We start from the raw sequence: 24,873 nt of genomic DNA, 5'->3' as shown, positions 1-24,873 counted from the left end.
AAATATTGAGTTGGCCAAAAAGTTTTTTCCGTAGCATCTTATGGAAGAACCCAAACAAACTTTTTGGCCAACCCAATATTTAATGGAAGGAATAATCTCTTTGTAACTTATTTGGATATGTATAGATTTTCTGAATAAGGATTGCCTGAAATGTGTTATGATATGCTCTTGTTTTTAGAAAAATGAAGTATTTTTGAGCTTTCTATTACTGTTGTATCTTGTGACACCAAAGAGTCAGCTGATATTCCTTGGGAATTAGGAAATCAAAATAAAAATGTCAGCTTGTGAAAATGGGGACACTTGGTTAAAAGTAATTTGACTGTTTCAGTTTTCCTTGCCACTTTATAGGTACTATTGGCATTAGCAATTACTTAGAGCTATTGGGCCCGAGTTTAATGCCTATATTTTTTGTAGTAATGATGCATAGATGGATAATTGAATATTAAATTAATGGAATATTAAAAGGTTCTGTGACTTAGGCAGAAAGTCCCAAACTACTGTATGGGAGGTGGTAAATTTGATACAAAACTCTTAAGGGAAGTTTTTTCTTCACTAATCAAATGTATTTTCTGACAATAAAACATACTGCAAAACATGTAGATAGTCAGTTAAGATAATAAAATTTAGCTGCTTTTTTAGACCCAGAAGACTTACCCATCAAAGGCTTGCTTCTAGTTTCCATTAGGCCCTTTCTTGCTGGTTGCTCTGTAGTCAGAGAGTTTTGACTATACTTTGGATCTCTGTATTATTTTCTGCTGTATATTCACTTGACATTTTGCAAGCTCAAAGGAGTTTGACTCATGTGTATAAACCTCCAGAGTGTACCACACAGACAGGGAGCATGTAGGGCTGTGCCCGAGTGATGCAAGGGGGATGCTGGTCTCTGCCTCTTTCAGGACCACTTCCTTGACTCCTTTCCTGAGAGCAGCGCAAAGTAACGCAGCCCAGAATCCCCCAAAGGTGAGAACGTGGAGATGAACCAGCCCACTGTGGGACAGCCATTCTCACAGCCTGCTCTGTCCTTGTCTGTCTGGCAGACACCTTACAGTGGGCCAAGCATTCATTCACAGGAAGTGTCCCTGTGTGGCTAACTAGCAGAGTTTGGGGGAAATCTTTGGTGGTTTGAGCTCTAAAATCAGAAACTTAAACGAGGCCTGTTAACTTGCAGCTAGTGTAAATGTGGTTATGAAAACCCTCCACTGGGAGGGATAAATTAGGAGGTTGGGATTAAGATATATACACTACTATATATAAAATAGATAATCAACAAGGACCTACTGCATATTACAGGGAACTCTGCTCAATACTCTGTAATAACCTATATGGGAAAAGAATCTGAAAAAGAATAGGTATATGTATATGTATAAGTAAATCACTTTGCTGTACACCTGAAACTAACCCAACATTGTAAATCAAATTACTTCAATGTAAAGTAAAATATTAAAAAAGAAGGTATCCAAAAAAAAAAAAAAAAAAGAAAGAAAGAAAACTCTCCACCACAGGAAGATTTATGCTGTACAGAAGAATTTTGGACAGAGGTCTTATGACCTCACATATATGAATTTTTAAAAACCTTTTATTTTGAAATTATCATAGACTCACAGGAATTTTCAAAAATAGTATACAGAGTCTCATGTACCCTTTCCCCAGCCTACATCTGTGGATTTTTAAAGTGTGGAGTGTGTGCCTCTGGCATCCTGGATTTTGTGGCCCAGAGATTAGGAAGACCAACCAGGGGATAAAAACTCACCCCTCTTGCTGAGGTGGCTTTGGTTGCTGTATCAGGAATCATGATTCAGGTCAGGCATTGCCTGTATTTTGGAAATTGTAACTCCATGTAGTTGTCCAGATTTTTATTTATTCTGTTGTGTTAAAAATTTAACAGTTTTACTTGTATGAATTATTAATCTGAAATTTACTTTTTTTAGTTTTTAAATTTTATTTTTTAAGTAGTGAGAGAATACTAATATTTTTAAAAACACTACATGAATGAACACATGTACATGAAGGAATGTTTTCTTCTTGTCCCCTTTCTTGTTTGAGTCTTAAGGATGATCTGGGTTCTAGGACCGAAAATTTTAAATTGCTTTTTTCTGTGTAGGTTCGAAAACACGTGAATGATCTCTATGAAGACTTGAGGGACGGACACAATTTGATCTCTCTTTTAGAGGTTCTTTCAGGAGACACCTTGGTAAGTTTTAAATTTTGTTATTTATTTTGAAGAACATGTAATCCTTTTTGCATATGACTAGTATGTTTTCAGCACAGACTGTTCAGAGGTTTGCAGCATTCGTCTTTTGAGCTGCTGTGAATTCTGCCTGGAAAAAGAGTTCTGGTTAGATTATGAAGCATTTTCAGACTTCAAATGATGTGCATTTGGGAGATGGAAGTACTTTGATGACCTTGCTTATATAATCAATTCTATAATTAAAATACTACTTCTGTTCTTTTTTACCTTGGGTTTTTTTTTTTTTTTCTTATCAGAAGTTGGATGCATAATATAACCCCCTATAAAAAGACTCACAAATAGCAAGCAAATAAGCATCACTTTCTGACAGATGGTCTAACCCCCTCCACAGGTGTCATCTCCTTTTTTGTGAACATTTCTCCCCCTTCTTGGTTACCTGGTCTCCTTCATTAAGTTCTGTTCATGCTCTTCTTTTCATTTCTGGTCTGTCTTGTGTCTTTGCTGTCCTATCTTCTGTCTGTTATATTCATTAGCCAAGGGAACGAGATTTTTTGAAGACCTTACGATTGGTGAGTGCCACAGAAGCATGCGAATATGAACAGCATGAGGATGTGGAGGATGAGGATAAGGGGGTAGGTGTCGGCCCCCGTAACTCCACTAACCTAGCCTTACATGCGGTGAGCGCTAACACGATAGAGTAACCCACGGGTTTGGGCTCCTTTTTAGAAAACTATAGAAAGGACCAAAACCCACAGGGAGATGGATGTGTGTGTACCAACAACTTGGACAAAGGACATATTTTCTCTTTAAATTTATTTCTGTATTTCTGTGCACTGCATGGTATTTGAACATATGTGCTTAAATTACAGGATGGCATTTGAGCTAAAGAAATTTATATACCTTTTGTATAAGTATGGAAATCTTACAACCAGCCCACTGATTTTAATGCAAATCTATTCCACTTCTGAAATTAATATTTCCAACATAACTGTCTTTTGTTTTATTTGAACGAATTTACGGACATTTATTTAATATTTAAGATTATGCTTTAAATCATTCCTACTGGCAGTAGGCATTTGAGGGACATTCTTTACCTACCTTATATGTCTTGTTTTATTTAGGGGGGGAATATTTAAAATGCTAGAATCCTGACAGAGCTCACAGAGCTGTTTAATCCCGGTGACACTCAACTGACTCAGCCTACCTTTGCAAGACAGATGCGCTTCTTTTGTCATCATGTCCCTAGAGCCCCCTGATTTTATTGGAATTTGTGCTTTTGTGGATCCAGTGGGGAATTCATCACCATCTTTTCTCCTGTTATATGGAACTTAATTTCCCATTCTGTGGTCTGCTGTCTGTTTTAATTCTGCTGCCTTTGGCTTCAGCAACCTATTCATGTTTGAGCAGCTCAGCTGTCAGTTTTCTTTTTTCTTTTTTTCCCTTTGGAAGATTTTATGTGGTAAATTTCAGCTCCATTCTTTGTATTTTTGTTGAACATTTTCTCAGGTCTGTTTCCTTATGTTTTCCTTCTGCTAACTTGTGACGTTTCTTAAGGGAAATGGCATCAAGGAAAAGAGTTAACGGTTTGTCAGTTTTCCTGAGACAGCAAATCATCATGTCCATCCCCAAGCAGTGTAAAACTGTTATTGAGTCCAACCGATTTTGTGCAAAACGAAAATAAAATAAAGAGGAAATATATTACATGGCCATAATTGCTTTTCTCTCTTCCTCTATCATGGCTAAGTAAACCTCCACTGTCTTTCTCCTTCTTGGTGATTTTTATACTAACTGCATGCTACTTTACCTCATTTTCATTAACATGCCATACATATATAATTATAAAAACCCTCTTGATTTAAAGTTTATTGAGAAGGCAAAATGGGGAATGGTATTTAATTCTTTTTGTGCACCTGTAGCTAAATAACTGTAGGCTAGAATTATAAGATAGTGAATATGAAAAGTGTATATGTTCCGTGGTATTTTCTCTTTTTCTTTTGTTTAAATATTTGGAATAAAGGATCTGTTTAAAATAAAAAGTACTCAGAAAAATCCCAAGTTTAAATTCAATCTCAGATAATGCAAAAAATTAAAAATATCATTAAAAAATTTAATGGATCTACCCAAGCAGTAAATACTGTTTTGACATATTAAGATGAGCGTACAGTATATTTATATAGTGTATTCAGCATACGTGTATTTAGCATGATCAGTGGTATCAGAAAATACAGTGTTTTTTATACCCTGCATTTTTCTGTTCTTAGCCCAGAGAGAAAGGTCGGATGCGTTTTCACAGACTACAGAATGTACAAATTGCACTTGACTATTTGAAAAGACGCCAGGTATGATGTTTTTCAAAGACTGTAATCATATAAACATACGTGACTGAATAAATATGCATAGGACCATGTCAGGGAATGAAAAGGTTAAAGTTGACTGTGAATTATAATCATTAAACTTGTGCTTTCATGAGACAGATGTTTTAAAATGTTTTTAAACATTTGTTCCAAAGAAAAGGAGGTTAATAGTAGGTGTAAGCCCAGAGGAATCATAAGTGGCTACATTTCCATCTGAATAGGAGCTACTGATTTTCCTTCTGTTGGAACTGGAATGCTTTTGCCTAGGAATTTAATGACATTTTAGTAGCAACAGAATGTTAAGAATGTCTATGAACAGTTCTTAGTAGTGGGGAGACAATACTTCATTTTTTATTAAAATTACCTTATTTTTATAAAAGATAGTTTACATAATACTTTTTAAAAACTTTGCATACGTATTTTTAATACATAGTTGTGAGGAAGCAATAGTTTATTTTTTATAAGTAGATACAACTGGATAATTTAGAAGTAGCTAAAAATAAAACAGTTCTGAAAACAATCCCGGACTGGCTTGCGGTTTCAGAAGAAATGGTGGAAAAGAATGAACAACGTATTGGATTTGATCTTGATTTGGTAGCATTGTGTATTATAGTGATATAAGGCAAATAACTGGTAATTTTCAATTAGTAGAAAAAGGAGGAGACAAAGAAACTCAGGATAACTGAAAGTTACTGAAAACAGTGAGAAATCCGAGGTGGCAACAATTTCGCTTTTTAGTGGAGTAGGAAGAAGAGAAGAGAGGGCAAGGAGGAGCAGGAAACACTATCTGTTATTAGTCCTTCATTTAGTTTATTATGAGCATCAAAGTGCTTTTAGTTATTAAATTCTAGCAAATACTCAGTGCTTATATTTTAAATGTTATTGGTATTTGCCTTACTATTCTTAATTCTAGTGGAAGTTTACAGAAGGATTAATGGTTAATTATGTCTCCTTGTCGAAATATTTTTGGCAGTGATTTGTCCAGGAAGTAAAATGTTAGGTATCATTGTCTTGAATTCATGATAGATATTTAATTCTTTTACCAGGAAGTAAATGTTAAATATCATCCTTACATTTATTTACCTGAATGCATAATTGGACAGTTGATAAGCTTTAAGTCTGATTATTGTATTATTTTTAAAGTTTTGAACAGTCTTCCAAATGTCCAGTGAGTTATATAGTTACTTATCTTGGTAGCAATCTATGGTAGACAAATAGAATAATAACGCTAGTTTTTTTTTTTTTAAACACTCTTTATGACCAAAGTGTAAGAAAGTTGTTAAAATTATTTGATGGTTCAGAATAGTTTCCTACTTAATTGTAAAATAACGCTTATTTTCAAAAGACAAAATTATTTCTAATTTAAAAATCTTAAGCATTTAGGACTTCTCGCTTGAATTTTGTTTTTGTTTTGACAAGTGTACTTTTAATACTTGCTGTAGAAGACAAAACCAAAATAATATTGATTTCTTTCCTTTGTAGTTCCTCTATAATTTGCAATCTAAAATGAGTGGGGATGGGAGTAAAACAGTAATTTAAGGATTACTGGTATTTAAATTATTCAGGCTTTTTTTTGTATCTGTAATTTAGAATCACTTTTATGTAGGTAAAAATAACTCATGTGCTGGTTTGAAAAATATTTTGTTTTATCTCTTCTTCACATACAAAACAGGTGAAATTAGTGAACATTAGAAATGACGACATAACAGATGGAAATCCCAAATTGACTTTGGGATTAATATGGACAATAATTTTGCACTTTCAGGTAAGCCTGATTTTCTTAACTGTCATTTCTTTTAGCCTCATTGCTCGTTTTCAAGTGGTTCATATGAAGGGTGAATTACACATTCACATCCAAAGGAGGAAGATAAATTTCAGGCTTTCTTTCTTTCTTTTTAAATTTAATTTTAAATTTTATATTGGAGTATGGTTGATTTACAATGTTATGTTCGTTTTGGGTGTACAGCAAAGTGATTCAGTTATACATATACATATATCCATTCTTTTTCAGGTTCTTTTCTCATATAGATTATTACAGAATTTTGAGTAGAGTTCCCTGTGCTGTACAGTAGGTCCTTGTTGTTTATCTATTTTATATATAGTAGTGTGAATATGTTAATCCCAACCTCCTAATGTATCCCTCCCCCCACCTTCCCCTTTGGTAACCAAAAGTTTGTTTTCTAAGTCTGTGAGTCTGTTGTTGTTTTTAAATAAGTTCATTTGTATCATTTTTTTTAGATTCCACATATAAGTGATATCATATGATGTTTAGGTTTTGTTTCTTAAACAATATATTTGTATTGTTCCTCTCAGTAACATGCTGCTTATGAACTTGGCACCCCATTTCGTGTTGTTGAAAGCTTAAAATACTTGTAATCTCAGTGTTCAAAGACAGAGATTCCCTTTTTTTGAATGTAGCCACATTTCTTTGTTTATTGGCCAGCATTACCTGATTTAGATACATAAAATTTTATGATTCAATCCTTATTTAGAATGGGTTTCATTGATATTACAGTTTCTCAACTCTGCCAGCTGTTTTCTCCTAGTTTTATAGACACTAGGTGGCAGTATCGTTCTCATAAAGACATCTCTTGAACTAGAACCATCCATGTTTCCTGTAGAGCTGCACTTTCTCAAACTAGGTTTAAGGAGAGTAAAGGCAAATGTCTTAACTATGAATTATTATCTAATTACCAGTGCCAGTTAAAGGCTGATCTTGATCTTTGGTTTTTATAAAATGATGCATTTTTAAAAAAATCATCTTCATTTGATTTAAGGTGAGTCCTAGTTTTGGAACTGGCTTTGGGTTTGTCAATCCCTTGTGTGACCATGTGTGTGCAGCGCGCAGAGCCTGGCCTGTAGTGGGCACACAGCGGGTCTTACTGATTGATGGCTGTGTGGGTGGACCTTGCAGGAGGAAGAGAGAACTTGCCAACTTCAGAAAGGAGCTGGGGTTTCAGACCAAATTTTGGGAGGAAGAAGACTTATTTCTAATCTTTAAAAAATTTGACTAGGATACAGGGTTTGTAGGAGAATGGTGGAAAATAATGTAGTGAGGGCTCATTTGGGAACAGGATAAATCTGGCAGGGATGGACAGGTATAGGAAGTAGAGTCTTGTAGGTTCCAGGACCTGGAGAGGCAACAGAGTTGCAGCAGTAGGAATTAGGAGGAGGAGACCCAGGTCCCAGGAGACCAGGTAACCAGGTGTCAGCAGCCTGCCAGATGACAGGGCAGCTAATACAGGTGAATGTCCACTCAGCTGGGCTATTGATGGCTGGGAGATCCAGTATCAGGAAGTGGAAGCAGGACCCTCATTACTAGAGGACCTCATCTTTAAGGGACCTGGGGTAGTGAGTACTTACCCAACACAGGGATTTGGAGCCAGACCCCAGACCTTGTTACCAGCACAGGTGAAGTCTAGCTAGAACTGGCCAAAAAAGCAGATTTCACATGGTGTTTCTCAGCAGCTTTCTCAGGGATCCAGAACTTATAGGGTTGAAAATGCAAGAGCCCCATATAGGGAGGTTAGAGGCCTGTTGGATGGAACCAATCCCATCGTTACTGACCGCTGGTGATACAGGCTGAGTCTGGATCTTGAAGGTCAGAGTGGGAACCCCTGTGGGGCACACCCAGGCTCTGGAGGGACGGAGAGCTGAGTGTCATCATTGGCTCTTTTATCTGTGGCCGTGAAGGCATCGAGCAAGTGACCTAACCATTCTGTGGGCTCCAGTAAAATAAACAGAAATGATCAGAGGCCATAGTCAGGGGTATAAGCTGAGAGGCTGAGGTGGTGCCTCCTAGTGGAGGCCAGTTATAGAGGCCAGGCAGGACTCAGATGGGGAAGAAAAGTTGAATCCAGGGGGTGGTGTTTTGAAGAAAGAAAGGAAGGGACTTGGTGACAGGGCATGGAGGATGAAGGAGGGGGATTAAAGATGGCTCTGAACGGTTAAGCCTGGGAGATAAGAACCAGTAATGGAGGTGAGGGTAAAGGGAAAGGTAATGACCTTCTGCATGGGTTTGACGTTCTGATGGGATACCCTGGGCTTCTGTGTGCTGAGCAGCTGGAAATGTGTGAGCAGAGCAGAACTGGGGAGTCAGAGGTACAGGTGATAAACCTGGGAGTTTCCAGAATACAAGTGGTCCTTGAATCTGTCAGAGAGAAGGGATCTTCAGAGGATCCAAGGGAAGAGCATGTGTGGAGAAGAGCAGAGGGCAAAGGACAGAAATTTGGGGAAGGCCCATGATTAGGGGTGCAGTAGGAAGATGTTCCATCTGGGGAAACAGAAAAGGAACAGTTGGAGACCTCTGGCTGGCAGCTGGCATCCATCTGGCAAAGCCTGTCTCTAATATCAGTGAGCGTCTCCCTTTTTCTCTAACACCTTCCTGATCCTACAACACTCCTCTACATCCCTCTTTTTATTTATATTGAGATAGATTCATCACGGCCCTAGGTGATAGTCAGTTTTACCAACATTCTCCCAATAGATAGAACAGCATTCTTCACTTCTAATTGTAGTAACAAGAAAATGTAGTATTGACGAAACCAAGGGAAGATAATTGCAAGTAGAAAGGAACGGTGAGCAGTGTGAAATGCCACCAGAGAGCCTGAAAAAGTTAAGATTGAGTACGGGTTAGTAGTTTTGTGTAGGAAAAAGACATTGGGGACCTTGGAGAAGGTCCCCCAAGTTCCTGGGAGCAGAAACCAGAAAGTAACAGACCAAAATGTGAGTAAATGGTTGGAAATTAAAGGCAGTATGGTTAGACCCTAAATTAAAAGAATTGTAAAGCAAAAGATCATTCAAAAAAGAATTGCATATTAAGAAAGCTCTTTGGGGTTCAGGTGTCTTTGGAGGACAGAAGAGGACTAGCCATAGAAGTACCAAAGAAGTTTTGTTTCTTTTTTTTAACATTTATTTTTATTGAAGTATAGTTGATTTACAGTGTTGTGTTAATTTCTGCTATACAGCAGAGTGATTCAGTTATACACATATATACATTCTATTTCATATTCTTTTCCATTGTTGTTTATCCCAAGATATTGAATATAGTTCCCTGTGCTATACAGTAAGACCTTGTTGTTTATTCATCCTCTATATAATAGTTTGCATCTGCTAATCCCAAACTCCCAAGAGTTTGCTTCTTAATATGATCCTGTGGCATATATTATGAAATCCAGTGTATTTTAGGACCTGAGTTACAAGATATTATGACTGTTAAATTATCACCAGTATTTAAAAGTTAGACCAAGATTTATTTAAAATGAAACATATAAATTTTTTGGTAAAATTAAAATGTTCCTTTTCATTTAAAGAAATACTTTTCTTAGTCCTATGATAATTTAAGATTAGAACGATTTTACTGCTTATGCCAAGACAGAACCTTATTTATTGATTTAAAAATATTTGAGCATTGCAAATTGAATATCTGTTACAGTCGGGCTGTCTGAAGGTAAGCATTATCAATACAGTAATCCTGTATTATTTACCATACTCTAGATCCAGAGATACTACTTGTTACTGACCAGAGTTCTTGGCCTCCTTAATCAATAGAAATTGACTAGAGACCAGACAAGAAATTCAGGCAAGGCTTTATTGGGACCCCTGCTGCAGCAGGGGGAGCGAGAACAAGCAACAGGTTCCCTTGCTTGTTCTTGTTCCCTGAGTAGGGGGGACGAGCTTGTTCCTTATACTGGGTGAGGGTAGGGGTGTGTCCAGGAGTCGGCCGGAGGGCTGCCTTAGGTGGTATTGAGTGCAGGGAGCACATGCCGTACCCTGCTTTTTGCTCTGGGCTCTTCAAAAGTGGCGGTTGGGTTTTTTGGGCTCTTTGTAGCTTTTGCCCAGAATTTGCCCCAACTGCAAATGCACGCAGTTATTTTTAGTCCCATACAGTTTCGTTGTATTTTGTTGCTGGAGGAGAGCTGTGTCCAGGTGCAAGCACTGCAGCACTGCAGCAAAGCCTGTCTCATTCAGATGAAGAAGTATATCGTTCTATTGGGAGACTGCTTGTAAAACCGACTATAATCTGGGGTGATGAGTCTATCACAATACAAATAAAAATAGGGATGTAGAGGAGGGTGTGTTGTGGTAGGGTTAAGAAGGTCTTAGAGAATAAAGGAAACTATCACTGATAGGCTTTGCAAGATGAATGCCAGTTACCAGGCAGAGACTGAAGTGGGGCCATTTCTGAGGGAGGGAGCAGTGTGCAGTGGCCTGAAAATGGGCATTTGCTCTGTTTGGCAGGGCTGGAAGCAATTGCAAATCACTGGTTTCGCCTCTATCGTGTTAGTGCAAATACCAGCCATTATACTTTGAAATTCTCTTGAATAATGTTCCATTGCCAATGAAGACATTGAAAATCAAATTAAAAAGAAACAAACCAACAAACCTGAAGCTTTATTTTTGCCAGCTTGTCTTCTAGGATATTCAGTTTTTTTTCTGATGGAGATTAATTTCCCCTTGAAATGATTAAGGAAAACCTCACCATGCAGGTCTGTTATTGACAAGTATCAGCCACATTGCTAACTCGACTATTTAATTGAATATTTTTATTTAGAAAAATGAGTTCCATCTTTTGATCAGTCTAAAGACAACCTAGAGAAAGACAATTATCAATTTTCTTTCCTTTTTTTAAAATAAATTTATTTATTTTATTTATTTATTTTTGGCTGCGTTGGGTCTTCGTTGTTGCGTGCAGGCTTTCTCTAGTTGTGGTCTGCGGGGGCTACCCTTCATTGTGGTGTGCAGGCTTCTCATTGCGGTGGATTCTCTTGTTGCGGAGCATGGGCTCCAGGCGTGCGGGCTTCAGTAGTTGTGGCTCGTGGGCTCTAGTCAGCTTATGCATAAGACTAGTCATGCGATACTAATTTCCTTTTTACCATATTGATGACTCAGTGTTAGAAATATGCACACTTTAGGTCATTGGGTTCCATGCTGATTTATTATGTATACACCATGGCCCTGGTAAAACTGCGTAATATTTAACTAGGGTACAATTATAAAAGTTACAAGTAAAGTTCAACTGCCTTAATTCATGTGTAAGTAAACACAGATGTTTCTTTTGGCTAAGAGTTCCATGCTTTAAATCATAAAGTTTATCAATTTCCTCATATGAAAATCTTAATGATCATAAAAAGAGAAATGGCTTGGAAATTTGTCATATGAAAAATATGACAAACTATTCGAAGAGACTGATTTTAGAAACAATTTGAATAGAGTGTTTTAGGCATTTAGCATGTATTATCTCTCCTTCAGCTATTGAATCATCCTGTTCTTTTTTTATGGCTGCTGTTTTTGAATAAGAGTCAGTACAGTTTATAGAGGTTTTTGAGCCCTTTTGTGGGGGGCAAGTGCCAACATTAGTTTGTGTTTCTTAAGAAAAAAAAATTGTATGGTGGAGAATCTCTGAAACTAAATTTGAAAGGCACTTTGAAACTAAGTTTGACTGGGATTTGCTTTCTGTTTGTGCTCATGTTTGTTGAATCACCAGTCGTTCCAAAGGTTAATTCAGACTTTGGTAGTGTAACTGCATTTCAGAAAACTGAAAGTAAAGCAAGGGTCAGAATTTTTTCGTACAATAAAGCTAAGGGTTTGCCTTGAAAGCTCATCAGCGTGTCATTTGACAGTGAGCAGTGATGTTTGTCTAAGAGGATTGGTGGCCAGAAGTAAGCCACGGGGTGTCTAATGAGACCCAGGGACCGGCTGGGCAGGATGCCACGGCATTTCTTGCGGGTGCCTTTCTCATAAGCAAAATGGCCTCATGCTGAAAAGGATGGTCATGAAGTCTGAGGAATTAGACTGCATGGAGATCTGTGTAAGCCCTGGCTTTTGAAATGAGTGACACTGAGCAAATGTGATTTCCTGCAAATCACATGGGGAATGTCTGTGGATGTGTCCGAGCAGAGAAAGAAGAACAATATTTAGATCCTGCCAAAACTCCTCTGAGCCTTGAAAAATATTCTGCTGGAAGAAGAAAATACTTTAGAAGAGAACCGACCAAGAAAACCGTAGGTGACACAGAGTCAGGAGAGCCAAACCGTGAAAATGAAGGGAAGAGGAGTAGCATCCTGCCCTCCAGGGAGCAGGCAGCCCCCTGGTCCAGGGGGCTGGTGCAGGAGGGAGGTGCCAGCCCCAGCCTCACTCTGGAAGCGGGTGTCCAGCATGAGACGGTGAGCAGGCGGTGTCACCCTGGGAGCCCCTCTCCTCCTCAACACCAGGAAACAGAAGTCAAAGTTAGTGAACCAGAGGAAAGGATTTCAGAAAAAGACAGCACTCCCTACTGTGCAAAGAGGAAGGACCATTTCGATGATGTCAACCCAAGAGAAATAACATTCCAGAGAAGAACTGATAGTTTTTCTTTCCTAAAGGCAGCCAGCTTAAATTCCATTCACTATGGTACAGAGAGAGTGCTTGAAAAAAGTGGGTTTTGTGAAGACCCATCAAAAAATGACTGCGGTGTTCAAGAAAAGCAAAACATGGAGAGATCTTGCCCTCATGCAACATGTCATTTCCAGTTTGAAAAAAAGAGATGTCTTTCCCTCTGTGATAACGTGTCCTTTCCTTCCAAGGACACAAGTGGAAAGAAGGTAAGTGCAGCACAGAGCCTGAGTTTAACGTGTAAATTAAGGACTCCAGGTGCTCACACCTGGCTGAGGTTCTGTAATTTGTCCCTTGTAAACATTCTTTTCATGTTCATTTATGTGAAAGCTGTAGAGTTCTTTGTCCATCTCATTTGTAGCCTTAGGTTTGATTACTATGATTTTATTTTTGGTAGTACATTCTTTAATCCCACCTTTATTTCACACCCTATACATTTTTGTTATTGTTGGAAGACTTAGTGAACCACTGCTCTAAGATAATGCACGTCTTTTGAATTTCTGTAGTTCATGTGTCTTGACTTTTCCGATGGAATAGCCTTTGGAAACAAAAGTTAAATCAAAAAGCAGTTATGACAAGACAGATGTAGGGAGGAGACGCTACAATGATCAGTCAGTCCTGACCTGCTGATCTGTAAGTTTGATTGCTGATCCAAAACCCCAATTCTAGTTCTCTGTCCGTTTCCATACACAGGGACACTGACGTAATTGCTTTCAATTCCATGTGTGTATCTGTGTATGCTTGTATCTGTGTGTGTGTGTGTGTTTTGGGGGTGACAGGCACAGATGAAACTGCCCAAATCTATTCTGTCTCCTTGTTACGTGAGTTACTCCCCGGCCAAGTCTAAAATCAGAACTCACTTGGGCAGCGGGTCATAGGAATCTGAATATGACTCAGACTGCCAGGAAGTTGTGATCTTTATTCCTAACATGGATATTTAGCTTTAGACAAGTTGCTTCTCTGGGGTTTTTACTTGTCTTTAAAATGTAAGTGAATATTGATTTACTTGCCTGAGAAGTGCATCACCCAAGCAACATCCTATACGTGGTACCACTTGGCAGCTGATGGCTTTTTCATTTAAGCTGTTCCTAACTTTGCCTTTTAGGAAAAAATCTGGACGTAAGTGGTAATATGGAACATGAAACATGCATGGCAAGGTCGTTGTATTGCTGGGCAGAGATCCTTGGCCCAGTGGTCAGATGAGGTTTTAGTAGGGTCTGGGTGTGCACTCATCATTGGCCTTGGCCGCTGGTCCTCCTGAAGCTGGTTCCCCTGTTTGTATCTACCAACACGCCTTGCCAGTGTTATGTCGTGCATTCTATTTACATTTTACAGTGGTTACATTTAAAAAGAAAGCATCCGGTTTAGGCCTTGTCTATGTAGGTCTGGCATGAAGGTCAGTGAAAAAGAAAGCCGCTTGGCTGCTGTGTGTTTATGAATGTAACCACTTGCTTTGCTCACATATGTTTTCCATCTGTTTTTTGCATAATTTGGCTTCAAGTAAGCCTCACATGTTTTCATTAGTGGAAACTCATAAAATCTGTTTCCTAGTGGTGCATAAGCCTTTTTTCCCACTTGTATTATACTCATGCCAAGGATTTTACCCCTTCTTTCTACTTTGTGTAGCTAATGATTTTTGAAACTTCAGTGGAAAATACATGTGAAAATAAGTCATAAACCTGTCAGTCAGATTTGTTAAATAATTGTGATATGGAGGTACTTAAAGCCTCATATCTTCTAGGGAAATGCTGAATGAGATTTTTCCACTTTTAAAAAATTTTTTATTTTATATTGGAGTATGGTTGATTTACAATGTTGTATTAGTTTCAGGTGTACAGCAAAGTGATTCAGTTATATACTTATATATACCCATTGTTTTTCAGATTCTTTTCCCATTTAAGTTTTTTATAGAATATTGAGTAGAGTTCCCTGTGCTGTACAGTAGGTCCTTGTTGATTATCTATTTTATATATAGTAGTGTGTGTATGTTAATCCCCAACTCCTAATTTATCCATTCCCCCCACTTACCCCTTTGGTAACCATAAATTTGTTTTCTAAGTTTGTGAGTCTGTTTCTGTTTTATAAATAAGTTCATTTGTATCATTTTTTTTAGATTCCACCTGTAAGTGGTATCATGTATTTGTCTTTCTCTCTCTGACTTACTTCAGTTAGTATGATAATCTCTAGGTCCATCCATGTTGCTGCACATGGCATTGTTTCATTCCTTTTAATGGCTGAGTAATATTCCATTGTATATATGTACTACATCTTCTTTATCCATTCCTCTGTTGATGGACATTTAGGTTGTTTCCATATCTTGGCTATTGTAAATAGTGCTGCTATGAACATTGGGTTGCATGTATGTTTTTGAATTATGGTTTTCTCTGGATATATGTCCAGCAGTGGGATTGCTGGATCATATGGTAGCTCTGTTTTTAGTTTTTTGAGGAACCTCCATTTCTGTTCTCCATAGTGGCTGCACCAACTTACATTCCCAACAACAGTGTAGGAGGGTTCCCTTTTCTCCACACCTCCTCCAGCATTTATTGTTTGTAGACTTTTTGATGAGGGATAGTCTTTATTTTATCTGAGGAGTTTGACATCTTAACTTCCCCGTGGTCCAGATAAAGACTGTTTGGTGGCAGAGTCAGACCAACAGCTCGGCTGCTCCTTGTAAATGCATTCTTCCCAGTACTTTGGAGGTGGACTCTGCCTAATTATCTTTGGTTAGAACTGTGCACGGCCCTCTTTATCTTGCGTTGGATTCTCCATTTTTCATTGCAGAATTGGATGCAAATGAGAGCTGTCAACCCCTTCACTAGTATTCCATCCCAGAAATGGCCTGTTAGCCAGCATTCCTTTGCAAGACATTGTCCCTTCAAAATCTTTTCCATATCTTCTCTATTTGAGCCATTTTTACTCATTCATTTGTGTGCAGGGTTGGGCTCAGTGACGTTTGGGTTCATCTCCAAAGTAGAATAATGTACAATTCTTTGAACTTATCTAAAGCTTAGACTTAGTTTAAGCCTCTGACTTGAACTTCCCAGGTCCTGTGATATTTGTCATTCTTAGTCTAGGTGACCAGCCCACCTCCTCTTTAATCCTTGCCATCGTAAGCCAACCTCGGGTGGCCCTCCAGGCCCTGGGGTTCTGTGGAGCAGGCTCAACCGCCCCTGCTTGGGCATCTACTGAATGTAAACCTCATAACCTGTGATAACTTCACTAGGGTAAAGAGGTGTAAGTAAACAAAGGAAGTATCTTAGAGTTGCATATTGCTTTGGAAGTGGAAAAACACTTTCAGACACATTGTGTCTTTTGATCATTCTTAACAGCTGTATTAAATAGGTGAAATAGACAGTTCCTCTTTGGAAGGAAGAAATGGAAGCTCAGGTTAAATAAGGTCCTTAAGGGAACACAGCAGATGGGAGTAGCTGAGCTTAAATGATGGCACAGCATCCTACTTGATGAGCTGTCAGAGTTCTGAAGGAGATGCTGTGAACTGGGAGCAGGGCTTGATGTTTATAAGAGCTCATGTTCATCTGGGGAGGATGAGCGTTGCCAACAGAGGTGGCAGAGGCAGAGCACGTTTGGGGACAGGGAGTGATGAGCTCAGGGTCTGCACCTTCTGCAGGGCCCCTTCTTTGTCTGACTCACATGCTCCCCGGACTTGTGACGGGGAGTCCTGCCTTTCCCCTCGAGCTGTGCCCACGAAGCATTCTTCTTTCTTGAGTTTCACAAATCCCACCTCTTCCCAGTCTTGTGATGTTGCTCTCAGCCAAGATGGTTGTTTTCTCTATTTATAGGTCATTGGTTCTCTAACAGACCACATGTAAGTGTCACCTAAGGAGCTTTTAAAAATATAGGTGCCTGGGGACTTCCCTGGTGGTCCAGTGGTAAAGAATCCACCTTCCAGTGCAGGGAATGAGGGTTCAATCCTGGTCGGGGAACTAAGAACCCACATGCTTGGTGGCAACTAAGCCCGTGTGCCACAACTACTGAGCTTGTGCGCCTCAACTAGAGAGCTCACCTGCAGCAAACTAGAGAGCCCACTTGCCCTGGAGCCCGCGCACCACAACTAGAGAGAGAAAACTCGCATGCCACAACTAAAGAGAAGCCCGTGCACCACAACTAGAGAGAAGCCCGTGCACCACAACTAGAGAAGCCTGTGCGCTTCAATGAAAGATCCTGCGTGCTGCAACTAAGACCTGATGCAGCCGAAAAAAAAAAAAAAAAAAAAAAAAAAAGATAAATAAAATAAATATTAAAAGAAAAATATAGGTGCCCGGATGTCAACTCTAGTGATTCTAATATAATGGATCACCGTGGGCCAGTGATTCTGATGGTCAAGACTGTGGCTAGGGTGTTCGTTACTCTTCATATTCTCAAGTGGACCCCAGGGTCCCTGTGGTGCTAGAATCATCTCCAGATGAAGCCTTACCCTGGATTTAACTGAATCAGAATATCTTACGACGGAATGTGAGAACACTGCATATGTTTCAGGCGCCCTCTCACATGTTTCTTGAAAACATGCTAAATTCTGAGAACCAGCTTCACCCTTCATTTTCTCCTCATCGTGGGTTTTCTGACAAGCAGTGTGGATCACGGGCCTGGAGGCAGGAGGTGTGAGTTCTCGCCAAGCTTTGCCTCCAGAGAGCTGTGTGCCTTGGACGCCTTCTTCATTTCTCTGGGTCTCGGCTTCATTTTCCAGAAAAGGAGGATGTGGGACTGGATGACGACACGACTGTTATTAGGAATGGTATTTGTGGAGTCCTACTGCATGCCAGACACCCCCCACCGTGCTGTTTAACCATCATGAACTGGTTCTGTTGTTTGCTGCATTTACGAAGGAGGACATGGAGCCTCAGGAGACATAGTGACTTGCTCAAGTCACTCACAGGACGTGGAAGGGCTTGGATCTCACCCAGAATTATCTCCAAGCTGAACTTTGAACTGATGTCATTTCCCTACCTTTCCCCACATACAGCTCTTTTCACTTTTAAATTCCTACAAATCCATGCATTTCATTGCATACCTTTTTGTTGAGTGTTTTCACCCCTTCCTCCATCCGTCTCTTCTTTGATTCCTCTACCAGACATTTATTAGGCACCTGTTATATACTGAACCAACACTAGGCACTTACATCCCATTGTTTGTTCGTTATAAATGATGGGGACCGTGGCTATAAACTTAGTCACCTGAAAGGCTTTGGGGATGAGGATCCTTAAAATAGTTGTTCCCCCTTTACCCGCAGGGGATACATTCCAAGGCTCCCAGTGGAGGCCTGAAACTGGATAGTACTGAACCCGCTGTGTATATACTGTGCTTTTTTCCTGTACTTACATACCTATGATAAAGATTATACATTAGGCACATTAGGAGACTATCCAAGTTGCCAGCATCACTGCTTTTGCTCTTTGTTATTAAGTTAGTAAGTAAAATAAGGGTTCCTTGAACACAAGCAGTGGGATACCACAACAGTCAGTCTGATAACCAAGACATAGTGAGATGATTCCTGTTGGGGGTGGGACAGACCAGGATGGTGCAAGATCTCATCCTGCTCCTCAGAATGTCGTGCCATTTAAAACTTAAGAGTTGTTTATTTTGGGAATTTTCCATTGAATATTTTTGGACTGTGGTTGACTTTGGTTATTGAAACCACGGAAAGCAAAACTGTGGATAAGGGGGACTGTTGTCACTTTAACGTCCCACCCTGTCATATCGCTGTGTTAGCTACTGAAAACTGAACTCTTTTCATGTTCCTGTTCATCCTTTGGTGAATTGCAGTAACAGGGCAGTGACATACAGGAGAGAAGCCAAGGAGGGAAGGGTGGGGAAGGGTATGGATAGTGTACAAATTACATTATCAGCATCTGAGTAATGATGGGTTAGATATTTTCATTCATTGACTTTCTAAATTATAAAAACAAAATAATTGAGAACTATCTCAAAATGTTAGAATAATACATTAATATTCAACCTCACTGAAATGTAATATTTATTCAGTATTTTTTTCTTTAACCAAGCCTTCTATGAATCTTAGGCTACAGAATCATGCTTAGAATTCAAGGACTAGGGTAAAATCTAAATATTTCTACTTTTCCACGGTAGCTTTGCTCTATAGATCTTGAAAGCAAAGGTCATTTGGTTTATAGTTGACTAATTAACATTTCTTTCTGAACCATTTCATCTTTTTTAATGAAAATGAGTTTATAGATTTTTAAATTTCTAGTCTTCATTTGGATTTCATGACCCAGCTTGTGAAAGTTTAGTTACAAAATCGTTGCACAGAATTGGATCTCTATCAGCAATAGAATGCCTCTATCTTTTCAGTTAAATGAAGGACATGCCAAGTTTAAAATCCTTTACTATACAAGAAAAATAGTCATATCTGTGTTAGTTTTCCCCCATAATTTGAATAAGAAATAAATGAGCACTTGCTAAAGGTAGCCATCAACGTAGAGCATTAGCACTTGAACTTTATCAACTTTTTACTTTTATCCTCAATTTAACTCTTCCTTTTAGGAAGGCAGTTTTTTAACCAGATAGCATTTTCAAAATATGTGCGCTGTCTTTACAGTTAAGAATATTTTGTGGAGCCTTTTCACACATTTTTGAAACTTGGAAGCAGGCACTAAAAATGTGTTGATTACATTGGTTTCTGCCAAAATAGTTGAAACATCGTTGAAGAGATTATCTTTGGAAGCAAACATCTTGGCTTGGAAATATTTGCGTGTTTTGACACATTCAATGTGGAATTTGCTTTTGCCTGAATACAGTGTCAAGCAATATGAGCAAAAAAATGTAAGGAATAATCCTCAGTCTGGTGCAGTCACTTCCATTCATGTGGGGCAGGCACCATTCTGAACCATGTGTGCGTGTCGGCATCTTGATGAGAGGAAACCAAGGCCCAGTAAGCGGTGGGGTCGGGGATGGAACACAGGTCACTACCCTCCACAGCTCTGCACCAACCTTGCTCCCAATGATAAACTTTCACTCTTGAAATAATTATGTTAAAAGAGGTGGAAGCATCTTGAGATCACCTTTTCCAACCTGCTGCTTTCATCCTTGTTAATACCTGAACTCTCTCGATTAGAGTATAAACTGTTGTTTATTTTAACAAAAATATATGAAGGAATTGAAATTCCCTGGATGATACTCGTGTCTAGCCAGTAGGGATTTGGGTTCTGCAGGGAGAACATTTGACAGCTACCATTCCCATATCCACTGTGTATCCCTTAAATCAGTTTTTCCTTCTGTAAAATGAGCTGGTTCATTGATAGATAAAACTCTTCCTGAAATGCTGTAGGGCGTCGCTATAGATTTGGTGTAGCAGAGGAAAGGGGACTTAGGAGCTCTTGAGTCAGAGGACTTAAAATTTTTTTTCAGCTTTAATTTTTTTATTGAAATATAGTTGATTTACAATGTTGTGTTAATTTCTGCTGTACAGCAAAGTGATTCAGTTATACATACATTCCTTTTTAGATTCTTTTCCATTATGGTTTATCACAGGATATTGAATATAGTTCTCTGTGCTATACAGTAGGACCTTGTTGTTATCTATTCTATATATAAAAACTTACATCTGCTAATCCCAACCTCCCACTTCATCCTTCCCCCAACCCCCTCCCCCTTGGCAACCACCAGTCTGTTCTCCATGTCCGTGAGTCTGTTTCTGTTTTGTAGATAGGTTCATTTGTGTCCTATTTCAGATTCCATATATAAGTGATATCATATGTTATTTGTCTTTCTCTTTCTGACTTACTTCACTTAGTATGATAATCTCTAGTTGCATCCATGTTGCCGCAAATGGCATTATTTTGTTCTTTTTCGTGGCTGAGTAGTATTCCATTGTACATATGTACCACATCTTCTTTATTCATTCATTTGTTGACGGATATTTAGGTTGTTCCCATGTCTTGGCTACTGTGAACAGTGCTGCTGTGAACATGAGGTGCATATATCTTTTTGAATTATAATTTTGTCTGGATATATGCCCAGGAGTGGGATTGCTGGATCATATGGTAATTCTATTTTAGTTTTCTGAGGAACCTCCATACTCTTTTCCACAGTGGCTGCAACAAGTTACATTCTCACCAACAGTGTAGAAGGGTTCCCTTTTCTCCACACCCGCTCCAGCATTTGTTATTTGTAGACTTTATTTATTTATTTTTGGCTGCGTTGGGTCTTCGTTGCTGCGCACGGACTTTCTCTAGTTGTGGCGCGTGGGCTTCTCATTGCGGTGGCTTCTCTTGTTGTGGAGCATGGGCTCTAGGCTCACGGGCTTCAGTAGTTGTGGCTCACGGGCTCTAGAGCACAGGTGCAATAGTTGTGGCGCATGGGCTAAGTTGCTCCGCGACTTGTGGGATCTTCCCAGACCAGGGCTTGAACCTGTGGTCCCTGCATTGGCAGGCAGATTCTTAACCACTGTGCCACCAGGGAAGTCCCTGTAGACTTTTTAATGATGGTCATTCTGACCGGTGTGAGGTGGTGCCTCATTGTAGTTTTGATTTGCATTTCTCTAATAATTAGCGATGTTGAGCATCTTTTCATGTGCCTATTGGTCATCTGTATGTCTTCTTTGGAGAAACCAGAAGACTTACATTTAATGCAAGTCATACTTTCCATGTCTGTGAACTAGGGTGGTTTCTTGTTCTGAGGATTCAATGAAGTAGTATGTGGGAGAAAGACTTAGGAGGTTGTAGGCGCTTTATAACTTCTGTCTCACCACTGTCTTCTGCTCCTGTTGAAAAGAGGACACATGTTGTGACCATCTGTTGTGAAGAGCACTTCTTTCTTTCCTTGGACATAAGGTATCCTTCTGCACCAGCAGAGCTGCCTCTCATCCCCCAGGGCCATTCTTCTTTTGACCGTTTCTTCAGCAGATGTTTAGTGAATACCTATAATGTGTCAGACAGTGTGTTCTCTAATTCCACCATTAGCTTAAAATTCTGTCAACCTCTTGGAACAGAAATAACCCCTGGGAGGGACTGAGTCATAAAACTAATATGTTTATTTGCAGCTCAGTCCAGATGCTTCCAGAGGGCCTATTGCAGCAGCTCTGGAAGAAGAGGAAGGACGTGAATCTAGGGGCAGCCCTGCTGCTCTGTGGCAAGGCTGGCAGTCAAGGGCGTGTGTCTAGTCTAGTGAGGGGACCTCTGTGAACCCTGACGCTTGGTTCCTGTGAGAGATCCAGGGGTGGGTCCTCCTCCGAAAATGAGAAGTGTTCTCTGTAGCAGCTGCTTTGCCAGTGTAGAGGCTGGGAAGCTCCAGGGGAAGGGTCTTGACCTTAGGGTTGAGGGGAGCTGGGGGCTACCCCTAACCCTAACCCAGCCCGGGTGCAGACATCTCCCCAGCATTGAGAGTGAGCACCCACTGGGCCTCCTGAGGAAAGATCAGTCTGAGTTGTATGGGTAGATTTCTTTTCTAAATATGAAGGAGAGATTTCACTCTCCTCTTGCAAATTCTGAGTTGGAATTTAGGAGACATAGGTCCATCCCCTCGGCCCCTACCTGCTCGAGTGCTGAGACCCTGGGCCAGTCCCCTCACCTCCTTTGGCCTCAGCTTGTTCACCAGTGAAACCAGGGAGTCACCAGAGGGCTTTGTGACCTTCCAGTTTGAGTTCCCCGGATTCCTTAATCCTTTACTATTTTTATAGCCTGTCTAAGTTAAATTTCTCAGTTCTCTTAACCTCAGAGACGTTGCCTTTCTGGTGTCACATGTCGATTATTTAAATAGTAAATTTGATTAAACTTTTTAACCTTTTCAATAAATTATAGTTATTTAAAAATTTTTTTAAGTTGCATATTTGCCTTGTGTAGAATAAAATACAATAAAAATGTGAATAGTCTCCTAGGGAGTTTGTGAGTCAGCTTTGGAAGCTGGCTGTTGGTGTGCCCTCCCCTCCCTGCATGCCAGAACCATGACAACATCTGTAAAAATCAGGTGTGGCTGTCACCCAGTCGTCTAGTGGCATTGACTTTACTCAGAGGACTTCCAGGCTTGCAGCCTCAGCTGACCAGAACCGGGAGGCTGTGGCCATTCCCGCAGCAGGTAGCGGGCCAGTCCGCTGTCAGCTGGGAGTGAAATCAGAGTGAACTCTCAGATGGGGGGTGTTGGCTTGTTTTCTTTCATTGAAAAGGCATTTCAAGGCTATGTCCTGGGTCAAGTTTATGAAATTGTTTTACAGAAATGATTTCGATGACACTTAGGTAATGTGGGACTCTCACTTTTTTTTTTTTTTTTTTTGTGATCCTCAAACCTTTTATTGACAGCAAAACTTCCAGCAGTTGAATGTGAGCTACGTGAGGGTGGCAGGTGGGTGCTCGCAAGGCAGGGTGGGAGACGGGCAGAGGGGCGTGGCAGTGGCTGTCACGGGCTGGGGGAGCATAAATAACACTGTGGGCAGGACTGGGGCAGCAGGAGGGGGAGCGTGGGGCAGCCACCTCAGAAAGACCCACCCGGGCCACAGAGACACCCAGGGACGTGGGGCCACGAGACACAGACATGGGGACACGTGGGGCCAGGAGGACGCGAAAGGGGGTGATGGGCGGCTGGAGACACAGAGGCGGACACACCCAGAGAAATGGGGATTGGTGGGCAGGGCTCTGGAGAGTAATCTCCGGGGCTGGGCTCACCGCCGGGCACTCCTGGGCGGTGGTTGGGGTGTTTGGTGATTATTGCAGAGTGAGCTTAATTGGCAGCCATTTACTTTCTAAGATGACAAGGTTTACATGAGAGGCTAAAACCCATTCATACCAAATGAAAACGTGACACGTGTTTCTGATCTTTCCTCCCCGCCTCCCCCCACCCTCCTCTTTCCTCCCTCCTCCTCCCTCCCTCCTCCCTCCCTCCTCCCTCCCTCCTCCCTCCCTCCTCCCTCCTTCCCTCCCTCCTTCCCTCTTTCTTCCTTTCCCTCCTTCCTTCCCTCCCTGCATCCCTCCTTCCCCCCCTTCCCTCCCCCCTCCTTTCCTCCCCCTTCCCTCCCCCTCCCCTCCTTTCCTCCCCCTCCCTCCCCCCTTCTTTCCTCCCCTTTCCCTCCCTCCTTCCCTCTTTCCCCCTTTCCCTCCTTCCTTCCCTCCCTCCCTCCCTTCCTTCCTTCCTCCCCCCTCCCCCTCCCCTCCTCTCCTCCCCCTCCCTCCCCCACTCCTCCCCTCCCTCCCCCCTCCTCTCCTCCCCCCCTCTCCTCCCCCCTCCCCTCCTTTCCTCCCCCTTCCCTCTCTGTCTCCCGCCCCTTACTCAGCAGATGGTAAGTGAGCACCTAGTCTGACCACGCTGGGCAGGGTATGGGGAGGATGTTCCAAGGGGAGAAGTAGCCTGAACAGAGGACCCGAGGAGAGAGGGAGTGTGTAGTCCACATGGTCTGACATTCGTATGGTTTGATCGTGGAATAGAAGGAGAATGGCTTGGGTCTGGGCAGACCAGCCGAGACTGACCTGGATTAATGGGTCTGCGGAGTGAGAGCAGGGCACACGTGGTGCAGTGCAGCTGGTTAGGAGGCTGTTACTAGTCCCAACACTGAGGCTTAGTTCCAGAGGAAGGGGAAGCTCTCCTGAGCCCGGTATTGTTCTAGGTCTATCATGACTATGTCTTAAAAGATGTTGGTATTGACCCTGGAGACTAGAGGCGATGGTCCTGAGTAAAGATAATATTTGCTTCAACTCATCGTTGGCCATGGGGAAACGGAAGAAATGGGGCTATAAGACCCTCTTCTCCCTTGAAGACCGTTTTGGGGCAGCTCATGCACCCCTGGAATCAGGCACTTCGGTCTCCCCGGGTTTGTGGGAAATTTGCAGATGGGCAGGTTTGGCAGAACTGCTGCCTCGGCAAAAGGTCAGGATGGGGAACTGGAGGCAAGACTGATGACCCTGTGCTGCCCCTCAGTGCGTGATCCCTGCCTCTGCCCATCGCTTCCTCTGTGACGTTCCACAGCCAGCTAATTTCCTTCTTTCCTGAGAAAAC

General features: G+C 41.0%; 1 protein-coding gene across 23 annotated transcripts in view; it reads left to right on the top strand.

The window, feature by feature from the left end:
- DST (dystonin) overlaps positions 1-24,873 on the top strand; it is a 510,328-nt gene that overhangs the window by 267,239 nt on the left and 218,216 nt on the right. For 11 of the 23 annotated variants that reach the window (XM_059939002.1, XM_059939018.1, XM_059939017.1 and 8 more), the window contains 4 exons: positions 2,102-2,191; positions 2,722-2,757; positions 4,450-4,527; positions 6,215-6,307. In XM_059939002.1, the coding sequence (XP_059794985.1) occupies positions 2,102-2,191; positions 2,722-2,757; positions 4,450-4,527; positions 6,215-6,307 (297 nt within the window). Of the gene's footprint in view, positions 1-2,101; positions 2,192-2,721; positions 2,821-4,449; positions 4,528-6,214; positions 6,308-12,217; positions 13,125-24,873 lie in introns of those variants that run through there. The other 12 variants (XM_059939019.1, XM_059939025.1, XM_059939006.1 and 9 more) reach the window with 3 other exon arrangements.

The sequence above is a fragment of the Balaenoptera ricei genome, chromosome 11, assembly GCF_028023285.1.
Source record: "Balaenoptera ricei isolate mBalRic1 chromosome 11, mBalRic1.hap2, whole genome shotgun sequence".
NCBI lineage: Eukaryota > Metazoa > Chordata > Mammalia > Artiodactyla > Balaenopteridae > Balaenoptera > Balaenoptera ricei.
This window is presented reverse-complemented; position numbering and strand designations above follow the sequence as displayed.